This window comes from Budorcas taxicolor, chromosome 11 (genome assembly GCF_023091745.1).
Source record: "Budorcas taxicolor isolate Tak-1 chromosome 11, Takin1.1, whole genome shotgun sequence".
NCBI lineage: Eukaryota > Metazoa > Chordata > Mammalia > Artiodactyla > Bovidae > Budorcas > Budorcas taxicolor.
The window spans coordinates 42,814,909-42,833,390 of NC_068920.1; the positions used below are offsets into that span (position 1 = coordinate 42,814,909).

General features: G+C 52.9%; 1 protein-coding gene across 1 annotated transcript in view; it reads right to left on the reverse strand.

The window, feature by feature from the left end:
- Positions 1-18,482, reverse strand: part of CUL9 (cullin 9) — a 36,033-nt gene that overhangs the window by 1,484 nt on the left and 16,067 nt on the right. Inside the window, exons 16-37 of the mRNA XM_052648321.1 lie at positions 17,283-17,388; positions 16,915-17,010; positions 16,538-16,713; positions 16,177-16,310; positions 15,687-15,866; positions 15,395-15,504; positions 15,136-15,318; positions 14,850-15,010; positions 14,380-14,608; positions 14,095-14,284; positions 8,706-8,851; positions 8,450-8,579; positions 8,098-8,297; positions 7,453-7,703; positions 6,139-6,484; positions 2,071-2,211; positions 1,793-1,957; positions 1,483-1,646; positions 1,055-1,148; positions 480-554; positions 249-359; positions 44-161 (exon numbers count right to left, since the gene is read on the reverse strand). Coding sequence (XP_052504281.1) covers positions 44-161; positions 249-359; positions 480-554; positions 1,055-1,148; positions 1,483-1,646; positions 1,793-1,957; positions 2,071-2,211; positions 6,139-6,484; positions 7,453-7,703; positions 8,098-8,297; positions 8,450-8,579; positions 8,706-8,851; positions 14,095-14,284; positions 14,380-14,608; positions 14,850-15,010; positions 15,136-15,318; positions 15,395-15,504; positions 15,687-15,866; positions 16,177-16,310; positions 16,538-16,713; positions 16,915-17,010; positions 17,283-17,388 — 3,506 coding nt within the window. The remainder of the gene's footprint in view (positions 1-43; positions 162-248; positions 360-479; positions 555-1,054; positions 1,149-1,482; positions 1,647-1,792; positions 1,958-2,070; positions 2,212-6,138; positions 6,485-7,452; positions 7,704-8,097; positions 8,298-8,449; positions 8,580-8,705; positions 8,852-14,094; positions 14,285-14,379; positions 14,609-14,849; positions 15,011-15,135; positions 15,319-15,394; positions 15,505-15,686; positions 15,867-16,176; positions 16,311-16,537; positions 16,714-16,914; positions 17,011-17,282; positions 17,389-18,482) is intronic.

Genomic DNA, 18,482 nt, shown 5'->3' on the forward strand with positions numbered 1-18,482 from the left:
CATCTTTACGTTGGGGGTAGGTGCCAGGGGGATGGGGGCTCACCCAGGAGGATCTGCAGGGCATTGGTGTGCAGCTCCAGGGCCTCGATCTGCTGCTCCACGATGTCCATGTGCTCTGTGTCCTGGTTGTAGAAGCTGTACACGCAGGCGTAGGCCAGCACCTGCGGGCCCCAGCAGGCTCCTGCTGAGGCCACCTCCCACCCTCCCCCTCTTCCCGCCCACCCTCTGCCCAGCCCACCCCACACAACCTTTCGTGCTTGCTCGAGACCCCGGCAGGCATCACTGAGGAAGGTGAAGGATTTGGGTGGGGGCACCTCGTGGATGGCAGACACGCGGTTCCGCAAGTTCACAGCAAAGTCCTGTGCAGAGAGGTGGCTGTCAGCACCAGCGGGCACAGCCCCACCCCTCAGAAGAGCGCCTGGCCATCCAGCCCAGCCCTCTAACCTCCTTGGCCACCCCACTGTCCCCTCCCTGCTCACCCGGGCCTGGTGATGGAAAGTACACCTCTCGTTGTAGTCCTGGAAGCGCTTCTCCTGGCGCGCGGCTTTGCTTACCTGGTGAAGACACATCAAAGAGGGCTGTTGTTAGGTGATTGGCAGGACAAAATGAGGTTGGTTATTCCTCAGACCAGCCACCATTCATGGAGGCCTGCTGCTGCTCTACCCAGATTTCTTCATTCATTTCTCGTAACTGTGAGATGAGGGTGCTGAGGCCTGGCAGGTTGACTACACAGTGAAGCCAGGCCCTGACTCAGAGTCCTTGCTCCGCTCTGCCCTGGGCCTCCTGGGAGCGCCCAGCCCACCACAGCCTCTCTGTAGCGCCGCCCCCCCGGTGTGGGACAGCGAACTCGGGTGGAAGATCTCTGTGCACAGACCTCCCAGGACGGAGCTCCCAGCACCTGCAGGCCCTGGGGCCTTCAGTCTTCTCTCCATTGAGCCTTGTTCCACCTCTCTGGCTGCTTGGGACATGGAGCTGTCTGCACCCAGCCCCAGAAACAGCATCCCACCCTGCCCTCCCTGGGGCCTCTGCCCGCCTCTGGGCACCAGCCCCTTACCATGGCGGAGCAGTTGTAATAGTCTTTGTGATTTGGCTTCCAGGACTTGAGGCAGCGCCAGCAGAATCCATGATTGCATTTGGCACAGGTCATGCTGTGGAGGAGGCTAGCTGGTCAGGGTTCCTGCCTCTGGCCAGGGCTCCACCAGGAATACCCAGGGCCTGGACACACCGCTGGCCCTTCCCATGCCCTCTTAAGTCTTAACCTCACTAATCCCTACTAACCACATCCTGGCTTCCAAATCCGCCCATACATGCAGGCTTAAAAGTGGGGGAACACTGGAATCACTGGAGGGTGCAAGGAGGTAGCTGAGGACCTCCCTGTGGTTCTTGAGCTTTCTGGTCCGTCCACTGCCCCTTACTTCTGCCAGGTCTCCCACCCTCTCCCAAGCCTCCAACCCTGCCGCTGCCCACAGTACCCCCTCTTACTGCAGACACCCCTCGTTCTTCTCAATGGGAGCCTGACAGCTGGGGCAGCGCTTGGAGATGAGCTTCGTCAAATGCTTGCTCTGGGCCTCCACGCTCATGCCGTCGTAGTAGCCGCCGTCATCTACCCACTGAGACATGTGGCCACAGCTGGCAGGGTAGTGTGCCTAGGGGAGGAGGGGGCGGCGAGGGCACAGCTGAGTCCTCATTACAGATGGGTTGGTGCGGGCAGGACAGGGCAGGGTGCTTGGGGTCAGGGGGCAGTGAGGGGTGTGGACCCCAGCAATGGGGCAGAGCCAGGGTGGGCCCCCACCTCAGGGAAGCTACAGCTGAAGCAGGAGGCCCAGCCACACTTGGAGCAGGCGGTCCCGCAGCCCAGGCCTTGGCGGCAGAGGATGCGGTCGCAGCCCTGGGGGTTGGTGCACCAGGTCAGGTTGGCGCAGCTCTCCACGTAGCCACGCAGGAGGGCCTTCTCGTACTGTGGGGATGCAGGGGCCGTGCGGTGAGTGCCTGGCTCTCCGACACCACACCTCCGGGCCCCCCGCTCCCTAGGGCTGTGCCCTGGAGCCTCTTGAGGCCAGAGTAAGGTACCTTGGAGATGACCTCTGGCGAGGAGACAATGGCACGGATGAAGGCCCCCGTGGGCTGGGCCGGGCACTCAGCAATGGGGCAGGTGCAGTTCAGCACAAGGTTCTGCTCAATGCGCGTCGTCAGATACTCATTCCAGCAAGACTGGGAGGGACACGGGAGCAGCCGCTCAGGGACAGCACAGGAGCAGGAACCCTCCCCGACATGGGCAAGGCCAGAGACAGACCTGCTGCTCCGTCAGCCTCAACACTGACCCTAACCTTTCTGGCCTCCAGGGGTTTTCCTGATTGGCCCCAATTACAGTTCACTTTGAGGTGTGCAGACCAAAATGGTAATTAAAGTTATTGTTGGGGTGGGTGTGAATAGATGGGTAAAGAGAATCAAGAAAAAGAAGATTCAAGTTCTGAGAAAGACTTGGAGACAGCAAGAAAGCCAGAGAGAAAGAAGGCCTGGGGGGCTGGCCAGGGCCCACTGTGCTGTAGCTGTGCCCTCATTTGGCTCAACTTCTTACCTCAGTCCTGTCTCTATGCCCCTGCCTCCCCAGACTCAGATGCCTCCAGTGCACCTGTAAATTCTGATCAGCCCCCCTACCCCCCATCACCAGTGCTGGAGCTGACACAACTCATAAATCCTCCTACTATCATGTCACTGCCATACCCAACCCAAGCCATCATTCCCTCCCCCAACACCAGCCCTCATCATCCCCTCCCCCCAACACCAGCCCTCATCATTCCCTCCCCCCAACATCAGCCCTCATCATCCCCTCCCCCCAACATCAGCCCTCATCATCCCCTCCCCCAACACCAGCCCTCATCATCCCCTCCCCCAACACCAGCCCTCATCATCCCCTCCCCCAACACCAGCCCTCATCATCCCCTCCCAACACCAGCCCTCATCCCCTCCCCCCCAACACCAGCCCTCATCATCCCCTCCCCCCCAACACCAGCCCTCATCATCCCCTCCCCAACATCAGCCCCCATCATTCCCTCCCCCAACACCAGCCCTCATCATCCCCTCCCCCCAACATCAGCCCTCATCATCCCCTCCCCCCCAACACCAGCCCTCATCATCCCCTCCCCCAACACCAGCCCTCATCATCCCCTCCCAACACCAGCCCTCATCCCCTCCCCCCCAACACCAGCCCTCATCATCCCCTCCCCCCCAACACCAGCCCTCATCATCCCCTCCCCAACATCAGCCCTCATCATTCCCTCCCCCAACACCAGCCCTCATCATCCCCTCCCCCCAACATCAGCCCTCATCATCCCCTCCCCCCCAACACCAGCCCTCATCATCCCCTCCTCCCCAATGTCAGCCTTCATCCCCTCCCCCTCAACGTCAGCCCCCCTCATCTCTTCCCCCGACAGCCCCCTTCATCCCCTCCCCCAACGTCAGCCATCATCCCGTCCCCCTCAACATCAGCCCTCATCATCCCCTGCCCCCCTCAACATCAGCAGCCCTCATCATCTCCTCCCACTCAACGTCAGCCCCCTTCATCCCCTCCTCCAACATCAGCCATCATCCCATCCCCCTCATGACAGCCCTCATCATCCCCTCCCGCTCAATGTCAGCCCTCATCATCCCCTGCCCCCCTCAACATCAGCAGCCCTCATCCCCTCCCCCCAACATCAGCCCTCATCATCCCCTCCCCCTCAATATCAGCCCTCATCCCCTCCCCCCCAACATCAGCCCTCATCATCCCCTCCCCTCTCAACTGTTCCCTCATCCCTCCTGAAGACACCAACTACGTCATGAGCACCTGAGCCTCCAAAAGACTCCATTAAGGACCCTCTCCCTCACAATGCCTACCCCCGAGCTTCCCCAAATGATGGATCCAAGCCCCAGGAGAGTCCCCAGGTGGCTACATGAGGACTTTCCATGATAAATAAGTGCTTTACTGAACTATTTTCACTCAAGTACTAAACAAAACCAACCCCTTCCTATAGTAAAACAAGCCCAGATAAGCTGGGAAGTAGAATGCAAAATCCTTTTCCGAATTCAGACCCCCAGGCCGAGGGCAGGCACACAGGCCCTCGGGGCCCCTGATAGCTGTGGGGTGGGAGCACTGCCCTGCAGGACAACGGCCAGGTCTCAGTTTGGAGCCTGCACCATGCCCGCGAGGAGCCTCTCTGCTTGGGGCTTACCCTTGGCCTCCACTGACCCCACTGCCCAGCCACAGGGAATGCCGTCTCCCGCCTGGACTCCCCTCCTGCCCTCGGCCACTCGAGCCTCACCCCGGGAAGCTGTCTCCCACTGCTCCAGGCCCCAAGTCAGTGGCTCCTGCACGCCGCCACTGGCTCCTCTGCTGGGATGGATTCAGCCTGCTTTGCTGAGTCCCGTTTCCCAGCTCCCTGTCTCTGTCTCTACAGGGTTGGGGTGCCCCACGCTCAGTGCCTTGGGCCTGCTCCTCTCCCCCTGGGTGATGCCGGCCAGGCTTCTGCACTTATTTCCAAATCGAAAAATCCACTGTCCACTTGCTAGTCCCACACAGGTGCCCAACAAAGCAGCTCAAACTTTACTTGACCAAAACGGATGGAATTTCCCCTCAAAAATCTGCCCTGCACCCCAACCCCAGTCCTAACATTTCCCCCAACTCCTCCTGCCAGATGCTCGGGTCAAAACCGCAGGAGCTGTCTTGATGCCCTTGTCCTCAGCCACACCCTTGTCAGCTCTACCCCACACGTGTCCCGATCTGTCCACCCCTTCACCGTCCCTAGGCTCAGCGGCCAGCACCTCTTGCCTCTTTGTACAAGTCTCTGAGTCAGTGTCCCTGCCTCCACTCTTGTTCCGTCCAAGCCTTTTCTCCACACCAAGTGATCTTTTCAAAACTGGAAATCAGATCTTATTGCATCTCTGCTCAAAACCCACCAGGGCTTCCCATAAAGGCCCTTGTCTGCCAACCCAACTCAGCTAGGCCCCTGTCCACCTCCCAAATCTCTCCTTCCGCTGTCCCACCACTGTGCTCACCTTCTTCACAGAACTATTCCAGGAATTAAACGAGACAATGTTTGTAAGACAGCACAGTGGCCCAGAATGAGGCCCCCATAAGTATTAATTAGCTGTGGTTATTATTAGCTCTCGGGTCCTTGTCTGCCGGGGTCTCCCCACTCCCTCACGCAGCACCCAGCGCCGTGCACACAGGAAGTCCATGATAAGCATTAGTTGAACAAAAAAGTGGAAGTGTAAAGGGAATCATTAAGAACCTGGGAACAGGGGGGCAGAGGCAACTATGTGAGAAGAGTAACTTGAAGCTGAGCAAAAGGGAAGGAGAAAAAGTACAGGTACACACGCATGCAAACGCACACGGCCCCGGTCACCCACCACTGGGGCGGCGCTGCTGAGAGAGGCGGCTAGAATTCATGGCAACAAGGGCGTTCATCCTGCTAAGTGGATGGGTGTGGGCTCTGGTCCTACAAGCTGAGAGGCAGGGGCAGGGGAGGCAGGCACTCAGCACCTGGCTTCCTGCCTCGGCCCCTCGCCACCTCAAGGGTGGCCCCTCCCCAGCTACAGCCTTCTCCGCTCAGCTTCACGGCAGCCTGACTTCCCGTACTTCCCTCTGCTTTTGTGCTGTTTTTTGTTTTAAAATTTTATATTAAGTGAACGTGTACAGATAAAAGAAGTGATGACATTTTGGAATTAAAGAACCTTCGGTGGTGATAAGGAAAGCATAAACCATAGTCATCACCAAGTTCCGAACACTTCTCATTTATAAAGTGCTTTGATTCTATACATGTGTATGTATTATCTATCGTTCTCAAATTTGGCTGAACACTAGAATCCCCTGAGGAGCTCTTGTTTCACCTCTGGAGATTCTCATTTAATTGGTCTCAGGCATACTTTGAGCACTGGGATTTTTAAAAAGTTCCCAGTGATCACAGTATGCAGCAAAGACACATACCACCAGATGCTAACAACCACCCTGCAGAGTGTCAAAGCACCACTTACCGATGACAAAACCAGCTTAAGAGGGACTAAGAGACTCATCCAACATCACCCAGGACCGGAAGCGGCCTTGCGGGGCTGGAGACCAGGAGCTCCCGAGCTGTGGTGCTGGGGGGAGGAGAGCCTCACCTTGCAGCAGGAGTGCTGGCAGCAGAGGGCGGGCAGGTCGTGGTCGGGCGCCAGGGGGCTGACGCACACGGGGCAGTGGTCGGGGCGTGCGGGCGCGGCCTGGGCCTGGGGCACGCGCAGCCCGGCTGCCAGCAGCAGCGGCTCCGGGTCATCGCTGTAGCTCTGCAGCAGCTGCTCGGCGCCCCAGTGGGCATGAGCCAGGAGGTGCTGCGCCACGTCGGGCTCCAGGTTCAGCGTCTCCTGCACCTGCCGCACCGTCTGCTCCATCAACCCTTCCACCTCCCGGGGGCTCATGGTGCGGCCCGCAGGCAGCTGGAGGGAAGCCAGGGCAGCCACGGCTTCTGGGCTTGAGGGAGAGAGGGGTTGGTGGTCAGTGTCACTGCCCTGCTTATCTAACCCGCTGGCTGGACCCCACCCTGGCCCCCTGGTCCTGACTTGGTGCATCTCCGTCCACACTTGCTGAACCAGCCTGAGGATCACCACCCTACCGTCGGAACACAGCCCCCACAGAGCGTTTGTATGTGGGGTGGGGCTGGCGGTCACAGTGACTGAAGCACTGCTGGAATCTAGTGGGCAGGGGTCACGGTGCTAACTGACCTGCAGTGGATACGACAATCACACTGCAGGTCCCTCCCCAAATTCTCCCAGCGTGTCTAGTGAGAGAAAGCCTACAGCCTCATTCCTCAACGTGTGGTCTGTGGACCAGCAGCCTAAGTGTCACAAGGAGCTCTAGTGAATTTGAGAATGTGTGCAAATGGAAGCTTGAGAAAGATGACTCTAGAAAACTCGCATTTACACACAGATGAACAGCAGGCATAAAAGCAGAACAACTCCTGGTGAACTGGAACTGAGGTAAAGAGCTTTAGGGTGCCAGCTAGCTAGCGGAATCCTATGGCAAAATCCTCTGGAGAACAGACTTCCTGAAAACTATTCATAGAATTTGTATATTTCACTAAGCAGAGTGCATAGTTAGTACTCAATATGTGTCTTTCCAGTATTTCAGTTCTGCTTAGAATGAAAGACATCCAGAAAGTAGTTTATGAGTCTTGGACTCCTACCTAAGGGCTGGCTTTAGGAGTCTGGGGACAGCAAGGCCCCTTCCTGGGAAGCAAGCAAAGGGGGTGATGACGCCGGGAGTGGGGATGAGGACTAATCTCTCTCATCAGGGACGGGGAAAATGGTGCCAGACAAAGAAAGAAATGACGTTTTTGTTCTGGCAGCCTGGCTTTGGCACTATGACCCCTCCTGTGTCACTGCGGTGCCATCCGTCCTGGGGGGCCCTGCAGCAGGGGGCACAGGGTTAGGGGTGGCTACCTCATCTTGGAGGTCTCAGAGGTCTGGCTGCCAAAGAAGGGGATCTCTGCCTGGCCCCGGCAGGGCCCTGAGGGCTCCGGGCTGGCGTACATGAGGATCTGGGGCCAGTCATCCCGCCGTTCCACATAGCCCTGGCCCAGGAGGTGAAGAATGCAAGAGAGGACATCCGTGCTGGTACAGGCCACACCCCCGGCAATGGTGCGGCCCAGGCTTCCAGGGGGATTTGGACCCTTGTGCCAGGCCTCCAGAACCTGGATGGGAGGTGGGGAAACAGGTGGGCTGCGGTTACCCAGAGCAGCCAGCCTCTGGCTCTGCCACTTACTAGCTGCGTGACTATGGATCAGTTACTAACTCATGCCTCATTTTTCTTATCTGTTGAACGGGGATAATAATAGTAGAAATACCACCAACAACAATCTCATATTTCTGTGTAGATCAAATGACTTAATCATGGAAACTCTTTAGAACAGAGCCTGGCACACAGTCAGCACTCATGTCTGGTCTCCACCTTTTAACTTCCCATCAGGAATAGAAAACCCAGATGGGAATGTCACCCACCTTCCCCGTGATGACCCCTGCCTCCCACCCCACCCCCAAGCACGACTCCCTCCCCCTCCCCCCACCATCAGGGTCCCCTGTGCCTACCAGACAAACCAGCTGGTCAATGTGGACGCCCTTCTCCCCATGGGCTTTGAGAATACGGACAAGAAGACAGCTCAGGAGGTTCCTCTTCTGCTCCAGGGTCCGGCCTTCATCCTTCTCCACGTTCAGGTATGTCTGGGGAGGCAGCAGCCACAGGGCCTCCCCACGGGGCTGGAGCCCAGGCTCCCGGAGACGCAGCACACCTGGAACCCACTCCCAGTCAGCGCCCAAAGAGGGTAAGGGCCAGAAGAGTGAGGGCAAAGGGGACTCCATTCTCATCCCCTGTATCTCCCCCACCCGGAGAGCCCGCCCCTGGGAGCAGAGGCTCAGCCCAGCCCCACTACCTCAGACCTACCCCTAGGTGGGAAGTCCTGGCCCTCCTGCAGGGTCAAAGGGCCGCTGTCTGAGGTGAGGGGCAGGAGGGCCTGGAGCAGCAGCTCAGGGCTGAGGCCAGAGCTCTTCAGCAAAGCCTCTACTGACACCTCCTGGGCGGGAGAAACAGGGCCAGTCAGGAGCAGACAGTCGAGGCAAAGGAAACAAAGGGACAGAAGGTGGGACAGACAGAGTTGAGGAAAACAGTGACAGACAGACAGGCCGAGGAGCTGAGGCACCTCTGTCTGGTTGAAATGCAGCAGCAGCCACATCTGCACGGTGGACACATGCAGCGTCTGGTCCCCGAACTGCAGCTCCGCCCGGCCCAGCCACGTCCACTGCAGTCGCCGGTGTGGCCCCACATCCAAGACCGGATGGTTCTGACCTGGGAGAGTGTCGAAGGCAGAAGTGGACACAGCAGGGGAAACGAGGGGTCAGGGCTGAGGCGAGCGTGTAGCACTCGCCAGGCTCCGCTAGTCTCTGTGGGGAGCAGGGCCCAGCACTCACACACACACAGACACACACACGCCTCATCTAGTGTCCCGAGCACAGCCCCTCTGTGTCTGCCACAGGGGTCTGGGAGCCCTGTGCCCAGCCCTGTGCTGGATGAGCTCCACAGCGGAAACACCAGAGAGGAGAGCCGGGCTTTGCTCCCAGGGAACTTGACAGTTTTAGAGATCTGCTAGGCTGAGTCTTTGCTGCCCACTGTGAGCCTGGGGTGTTTGCTCAGACTAGAAAGCAAGGATGCTGTCACAGGAGAGGGTATCAAAAGGAACCAGACTGGGAGGTGCTCTCTGGCCCAAGATGGGACAATGTGAACATCAAAAAAAAAAAAAAACCACACCTGTGATGGAGTGAAAAACATGAAATATTTTAAAAGCCATGAGTTCATAATGATATCTTTTATTTTTCAAAGACCTCACGGGTCATCTTTGGATGAAGCTAGAGAACCAATACATTATTTTGAAAAGTGGTTAAAAAAAGAGACAGGAAAAGAGAATCAAGCCTTTCCTGTATAGGGCCTTCAAGGTAACCAAAAAGGTGATGAGAGGAAGGTTCCCTCTATAGACAGAGCCTTCTGGCTAACACATGGAGAGAGGATGACGAGAGTAGAATGTCACTAGCTCCTAACCCTAATGGTAAAGAGAATGAATGTCTAGCGAACAGCTGATGGGAAATTCTATATAATGTATAGATTGGACAGACAATGCTGAAATCCACTGTAACATCACACAGAAAGACAACCTCCTGAAGGAAGTACACGATACCACCTATGACATGTCCTTGCCTGAGAAAATCAACCCAGAATCTAAATAAGCTCCCACATCTGAACACCTGAATATCAGTCTTCAGGAAGGAGGCGACAGAGGACCATGCTAGAGGACACTAGGGAGACACAGGCCAGCCTGTGGACAGCTCTGGACAACCAGCCAGCCCTCCACAAACCACTGTAAGAGGGCAGGGAAACTGAGGCAGGGATCATACACCGAGGGAGATGAGAGACAGAACTCATCAAACACAAAACGCGGGCTTCATTCGGATCCTCGATAGGCCAAAAAAACCCCACAAAAAACGCTAAAAAGCTCAAGATAATTAGGGAAACATGAATACTGACTGCATATCTGATAATATTAGGAACTACTACTAACTTCTATAAGTTTGATAATTATAGAATCCTGGCTTTTAAAAGGAGTCTTTATCTGAGGGGTAGGGAAAGTGGGTGGGGCACAGATGAAGCAAAATCGGCCATGAACTGATATGTGTCGATATACTGTGTATTCTGCCTGCCTTCTGGAATGTCAAAATTTCTCACAATAAAAAGATTTTCTAAATGAAGATGAAAATAAACCTTTCTAAAATAAAAACTGATAAAAGTTTTCTAGCAATATTTCATCAATTAAGAAACTTCTAAATAATGTACTTTAGGAGGAAAACTGAATTCAGAAAGAAGGATCAAGGCACAAAAGGAATGGTGGCTAAAGCAACTGGTATGATGGCGAATCCAAACTGAAAAAAACAATAACAATAATCACCAGCTGGGAGAGAAACAAAGGTGCAAGATGGGGATCAGACTGGAATTAAGATTTTCTGTAGTCCTTCCATTTTTCAGGGAGATGGGAGGTGACATTAACAAGTTAAACTTACATTAAAAATATAAGAGCAATCAACTACAGAAACAGAATGCATAACTTCCAAAACTGATAGAGACAAAAAGGAATTTTTAAAAAATCCAAAATAACAGAATGCACAAAAACGCTGGGCAGAATCACATCTGTTAGTGTTCTACTGAACCTTCTTGCTTTAACTCTATGTTCTACATACTCCTGTATATATCAAATAACTAAAATTTAAAATTATAAGTAAACCAAAAATAAAGTCAAATGTCATTACTTATAATAACTAGACAAAAATTGATCATTCAAAAAGAGAGATTTTAGGTTGATTAGAAAACAGGTCCTAGATATTAATATTTTAAATAAAGACATGTCTAAAATATAAAAGGAAGTCAAAGTTAAAAGTACAATGAGGGAATTCCCTGGAGGTCCAGTAGTTAGGACTCACTGATTTCACTGCCAGGGCCCCGTTCAATCCCTGGCTGGGGAACTAAGACCCTGCAAGCCACAAGGGTGGCTAAAAAAAAAAATCATAAAATGCTACTAGGGGAAATTCTGATGACACTAGAATACTGGCATGCTTTAAAGTACACTGCCAACAGACTGCTTATTAATAGTAGCAAGGGAAAAAATATTAACTGTACAGTGGAAAAATCAAACCACCTCTTGACCTGGCTATCAAAATTAACATTACAAACAAGGAGCGGATGGTAATCCTGTGCTTCCACGTATAATATCCTGAGAAGATATAACATCACTTAGTACTCTGGCCAGGAATGTGTAACTCGAATCCAGAAATACATAAGCTTAAAAGGAAGAATTAGGAAATTTTAAAGGATTATATCGCCTTTAAAATTGTGTCAATATCATAAAAGACAAAGAAAGCCTGTGGAACTGCTCCAGATTAAAGGAGACTAGAGATGCGACAAGTAAACGCACAGGTGCTCCTGAACCAGATCCTCCCCGGGACTGAAAAAAAAAAAAAAAGACATTATGGAGTAATTGACAAAACTGGAATATGGAAACTAGATTAAAAGTATTATATGAATGTTAACTATTTGAAAGTAATAAATGGAGTGCTGGTTCCATAAAAGAACTTTTTATTCTTAGGAAATGTATATTATTTAGGGGCAAAGAGCCAACATATAACCGATGGTTCATGAAAAAAGTATATATACATATACATTTATAGACATGTATATGTACACAAAGAGCAAATTAAAAAAGCAAACGGAGCACAATGTTAACAACAGGTAAACTTGGATGAAGAGTTTATGAGGACTTCCCTGATGGTCCAGTGATTGAGAATCTGCCTGTCAATGCAGAGAACACGGGTTCAATCCCTTGTCTGGGAAGATTCCATTTGCCTTGGGGCAAATAAGCCGTAACTACTGAGCCCACGCGTGGCAACTCCTGAAGCCCTCGTGCCTAGAGCCTTTGCTTCACAATGAGAAAAGCCACCACAATGAGTAGCCTGCATACCGAAACTAGGAGCAGACCCTACTCACTGCAACTAGAGAAAGCCCATGCACAGCAGCAAAGATCCCGTGCAGCCTAAAATGAACAAATTTAAAAAGAAAAGAGTTTACCAGTGCTCTTTATATTATTCTTACAATTTTTTTTCTGTAAATTTAAAATTATTTCCAAACTAAACAATTTTCAAGTAAAAGGACAACTGAATTTTATACTTAAAATGGCTACAATGGCAAAGTATGGTAGTCATATTTTACCACAATTAAAGAGACCTAAAATAATGATCAAGCCAAAAGAAAATAGTGAAAGGATAGAAATAGACATACTAGAAAGATACCAATCAAAGAAAGCTGGTATACCATTAATACCAGATAAAACCAGACCTTAAGAGAAAAAACTTCACTAGAAAGAAAGATGGTCATTTCATCACAATAAGGCTTAACTGACCATGAAGACTCTAAATCTACACAGTCCACTATGTGGTAGCCACTCACCACATGTGGCTATTTAACCTTAAACTCTAAAGTACATAAAATTAACTACTGAGTTCCTCAGTCACACTAGCCCCATTTCAAGTGCTCAATAGACATGAATGGCTGTCATTTTTGACAGCACAGAAAAGAACTTTTCCATCATTGCAGAGAGTTCAATTATATTGCTATATAAAGTTCTATCTATTATTATCTACTGTTAAATGATTTTAACCTTGAATCTGATAACATAGTCAAAAAAAATATATAAAGTAAAACTGACATGACTGGAAGTTTAAAACTTCACTATTGTAATGGTAAATTTTAGCATACTTCTCTAAGTAATAAATCAAGCAAACAAAAATGAGTAAGGATAGAGATTTGCACAACACAGTTAACAAGGTCAATGTAGAGGAATAAACAGAATCCTATATCCAACGGTTGAAGAATACACATTCTTCTTCATCACACACAGAACACTTATAAAATCTGATCACCTACTAGGCCATGAAATAAGTCTCACTAAATGCAAAGATTCAGAATCACAGAAATCACCTTCTTTGGCCACAGGGAATGAAGGTTAAAATTTAAACCAAAAGATGACTAAGCAAAAAAAAAAAAAAAAAAACAAGTTTGAAAACTTAAAAATATATAATATACTTCCGGAAAACTAATAAACCAAAGAAATAAAATGGAAATTAGAAAGTTCTTAGAACTAAACAATAATCAAGTACTACATGATAAAAACTTATGTGACAAAAAAAACAAAAACAAAAACTTCTGTGACATCCCAAATATCCATAATTCATGCAGTGGAACGTGAATCAGCAATGCAAAAGAACAAAGTTAATGATGTAACTGGCAACCTGAAAAACTCCCACAGATATTACGTCCAGTGAGAGAAATCAGACACTGCAGAATACATACTCTATGATTCCATCTGTATGATGTTTAAATTAAAGGCGGAAACCTACGATGATAAAAGGGAGAATAGTAATCTCTCCTGCAAGAAGATACTGACTAGAAAGGGGACATGAAGGAGGAAGCCTTCTGTTGTGCTGGCAATGTTCTATATCTTGATCGGGTTAGGGGGGCTGCTTACAGGAGGGCATATGGATATAAATTTCATTAAGCTATAATTAAGATTTGTGTACTTCATTGACTACTAACTCTACCTCAATTAAAAAAAAAAAACTCTTCAAAACAAAACAAAAACCAGGAACTTACTGAATGCAGCTAAAGCAATGTCGATAGGAAATGAACAGCCTTAAATACTTTCATTTGAAAACCAGAAGTCTGAAAAGACTAAAAATTAAATAAGCATACAACTTGAAGTTAGAAAAGGAAAAACAGAGCAAGTTCATACAAAGTTGAAGAAAATCAGAGAGAAATTAATGAAGATCTAACCCACACTTCTCCACCATTCCTTCCCTAGCGATGCTTCTATCTAGAGACCACTTTGCTTCCTATCTACGCATTCCTGTCCAAAGATCCTCTCTCCTCCTCCTCCTCTCTGAGATGCCACCCCAAATCTCACCCCAATCTCCAACTGCCTGTCCCTATCTCCTCACTCTGGTTGTAGAAACTGGAGAAGCGGTCAAGGGCATCACAGAATTCTGTGGGAAGGCACTTTCTGGGATGGTACAGGTAGCAGAGAGGGGAGACCGGCCAGCAGCGTGGTGACAGGACCAGTACAGAGACTGTTGGACTTGGATCTTCGATAAAGAGCTCTTTCTCGGCCTCCTCTTCCTCCTCTTCCTCCTGAGAGACAGAAGGATTCCAAGGGCTCTTGGGCTCCCTTCTTCGGTCCACGTTCTCCTGCTCACCTATTCTCCCACTCTTTCCCTTGCTCTTACCTCCTCTTCTTCCAGGCCCTGTTCCTCCTCGTCCTCCTGCTCCAAGAACAGCTTGTCCAGCTGCTGGAGCTGGTATACGTGGAACTGGCGCTGCAGCTCCTCGGAGGTGCTCAGGCTCCGCAACATCTGCTGGGGAAGGCGGTTGGGGAAACAAAGGCCGATCTGCTCCAGCACAGCCCCCTCCAGCCAGCTCGAGCCCAAGCTCAGGAGACGGTCCGCCATGTAGTGCCTGCAGCGTGCACAGCCCAGCCGAGCCTCAATGTGGGCGCTCGGCAGGGCCTCCCACTCCAGAACATAGGACCCCCTGTTGCAGCCTGCCTCATCCTCCCCGTCCCCAGGGCCACGGCCATCTCTGCATCTTAACCTCACCTCCCCACTGCACCTCCCTTGCCTTCCCTCTAAGACTCAGGTCTCCCCCGACCCTCAGACTCTAGGCCTCACACACCCTGCGTCTCCAGATTCGCACTCACTGGTAGAAGTGCTCAAAAGTCGTGGCGAGCTCCAGGCCAGAGAGGACCATGATGGGCTCCAGGTGCCACTGGAGCCGCCCCAGCACTTCCACTCCAGGGGTTCCCCCCGTCAGGCCACCCTGGATCTGCTGGTCAAGGTGCCGGGCAAACTGCTCACTCATCTGGGGGCAACGGAAAGGGCAGGAGCAAACCATGATGAGGGAGCAGAGTTTCGGGGGTCGGGGGAGGAAGGAGATGAAAGGGCAGAGCAGAAGGGGCCAGGGAGGCTGCTGGGCCCAGCACTCACGTGGGCAGCAGTGAGGAAAGACTGCTGCAGCAAGGCGCCAGAGAAGCCGCTGCGCAGGGCCAGCGTGAAGGCCGCCCGGGGCCCGAAGAGCTCCAAGCCTGCCCTCTGCAGGCACTCGTAGAGTTTACAGTAGCGGGGCACGAAGTCCGGGGCCCTCCAGGCTGCAGCCAGGAATGTGCTGACCTGCGGAGATGGGAAATCGCAGCCCAGGGACCGCCCAGCAGCCTCGGCCTGCCCCGACCTCAGCCCCGCTGCCTACCTGCTCCTGTACCACACTCAGCCAGCACTGCGTTATGTTCCTCAGGCTGCTGCTTGGAAGAACGGGGGAAGGCCCAGGGCTCCGGTCCCGACCCTTACTGCTCTTGCTGGCTGTGGACACAGAGGGCAAAGGAACATGCTCATCTCAGCCGCTGGGTGAGTCCCAGCATCCGGGGAACTCAGCCCCGGGAAGGCCCGTGGCAAAGCAGAAAGGAGGAATGAAACCCAGGAGAGAGGAACCAGATAGCACCGCCGCCCGATTCCTCATTCAGCCAGCCACGGCTGGGACTCACGGGGCCGGGCAGGTGGCTCAGGAGAAGGTCCGGGAGGAGGCTCCACGTGCACCAGCAAGTGGCAAAGGCGACGCACACGAGAGGCAAAGGACGCGGCTCGACCCCGGGGATTCCGAGAGCTCTCCCTCTGCTCCAAGTACTGATCCAGCAGCCACCCCAGGGAGCTCACACCTTCCGCATCTACAAGAAGACAGGTCAGGAACAGGCCTCCATGGGGGACGGAATGGAGAACCCAGGAGAAGCAGAGGGGAGAAGCGACTGCACGGAAAGGATATGGGGGCGGCAGGGCCCTCGTCCTCCCCTCACCAAGGGCTGCTTCCGCTGGAGTCTGGGGACGTGGGGACAGGGTCGGGTGGGGCGGAGAGGACACTGAGGTGACAGGCCTTCAGGGACAGGGACAGGAACCAAGAGAGCCAAGAGCGTTAACCCAGATCAGCCCTGGGGATGACTTCAAGGAGCAGGTTAGTGGGGCCGGGGTGGGGGCAGTTACCCGGGCAGGTGATGTTCTGCACCAGGGGGCTGACCAGGGCCTCCCAGCAGGTCTTGCCCAGTGCCTGGGCGGCCTCTTCATCAGGGAGGAAGCGATCTGCAAAATTCTGCTCGTGACGCAAAACCCTGTTCAGTCTGGGGACAAACAACGTCTGGTCAAGGATTAAAAACATCCCCAGGCCTCCATCCACGTGCGCTCCACTCTCAATTGCCCTGGATGAGCTGGTCCCTCACCTTGCCCCCCACCACACACTTCTGGCCTCTGCTCGGCTCCCTCCTCCGGCTGCTGCTTGATCCTTCAAACTCCGCTCCCCTCCTCCCGCTAATAACCGTATCTCCTTGGCTGCACCCTGCCCACCTACCTGGGACAGAGCTGGAGGAGGCGCTTGCGGTCCTCCGCAATGTCCCGGCTCCAGGCTTGGGCCCGAATGGTGTAGAAGAGACACGTACGGCGACACAGCTGCTCTCGGAACAGCGGCCAGAAAGTGGGCTTGGGGCCGAGGACCTCCACACCCCGAACCCGGGTGTCAATGCCGCCCTGCAAGGCACAGTTCTCACCCCCTCAGCTCCCTGGAGGCACTCCCGCCTCTCTGGAACTCAGCAGGCTCCTGGGCCACACACGGCAAGCAGACAGAGGACGACCCTTGACCTAAGCCTGGCCCCGAACACTGGAGAACCAGCCGCTAGGGAGAGCCTTTGCTTCCTCCTGGACCCCATGCCCCCTAGTCCCCCAGCCCACCTGCTGGCAGCGCTTTATGCGGATCTGGATGACGGGCCAGACACGGCTCAGGTTCTCCAGGAGGACCACCCGGCTGGCGGAGGGCATCACGTTCACCTGGCGGGGTGGGGAGAAGAGGTAGACAGGAGTGGAGCCAGAAGACTTGACAGCAGCCGAATTTGTGAGGGTGTGCGCCCCTCACCTCTCCCATCCCGCGCCCGTGGATCTATGTACCTCCACAGCCCTGACTCCACTCTCGCAGCTTATAGAGCAGTGCCTGCCCAGGAGGAAGGGATGTGGGAGCTCCACAGGCACTGGGTCCACCCGATAAGGCCCCTGGGACCAACAGGAGGATGGCAAGGAAGGGGGAGCGGGCACGGGGTCCCCACCGTATTGAGCTCCGTGTTGATGCAGCTGGCGCTGTCACCCCCAAACACCACCACCCGGGCTGGCATGTAACTCGAGTCCTCACTGGCCACCAGAAGAGTCAGCTGCCTGGGAGAGGAGAAAGGACTGAGTCAGAACCAAGGGCCCTGATCTTGGTGCAAAACGACTTCTGCCCACTACATCCTCTTCAGAATCCTGTCCTCTGCTTAAGCGTTGGTCTTCCCTAGGCTCTCTGCTCTTCCCTTAACCTTCCCCCAAAGCGATTTCACTTAAACCCATGGTTTCAGCTGAAAGTTAATACCCGAAGCACTCCAAATTCACGTCTCTACCCTAGACCGCTCTCCTGAGCTTGTATGCCACGCATCCAACAGACAGGTCCATGCCGCGCCCACAGGCACCTCCAGATCTACGTGCCCACACAGGTGGGTCATCTGTCCACAGAAACCTGCTCCTCTTCCCACTTTTCTCCTGGGAAAGAGAACTGGCACCCATCCAGCTATCCAACTAGGAAACGTGACGTCTCCCTCATGGTTCCCCTCATCCAGCCAGCGGGGGGTACCGCAGACCACCTCTCAAGCTCTCCTTTTCCACCGCCTCCTCGCTGTCTATTCCCGTTCCCGCCGCCTCTCTGAACGTTCATCACTCAGTAAACCTTCCAACTCTGTCCCGGCCTGCCAGCCAAATTCACATAACTGCCAAAGTTCTCTAAATAAAAAAACCTACTTCTGTCTTTTCCCCTCTTAAAATCCTTCAGTGGCTCCTCAAATTTCAGAATAAAACTCAACTGATTCCGCCTCCTTTTCCAGCGTCCTCTCCTACCACTTCACTACACAGACCCTTCATCCCGGCCAAGCACAATTACCTCAAGTCCCCCCCGGTACATCATTGTTTCTTGCTTCCATTCTGCACAGATGCTGTCCGTGTATCTGCTGGCCTCTCTCTACCTGGTCAATTTCTACCACAAACTTAACCCATTCAGCCCCTCTGTCTGCAGCCTCCTCCGAGATCTCAGTTGGCATCAGGATCCTCTGCACCTGTCAACTATCACTTTTTTCTTACTCACTCTTGCTGATTTTCCAGCCTGGCTCCCCAGTAAGACTGTCAGATCCCCGCAGACAGGCCCCTTATCTCAGTGTTGGTGAGGCTCCAGGCCCTGGCAGGGCACCTGGCACAGAGCACACAACAAACCAACGCCCACACGG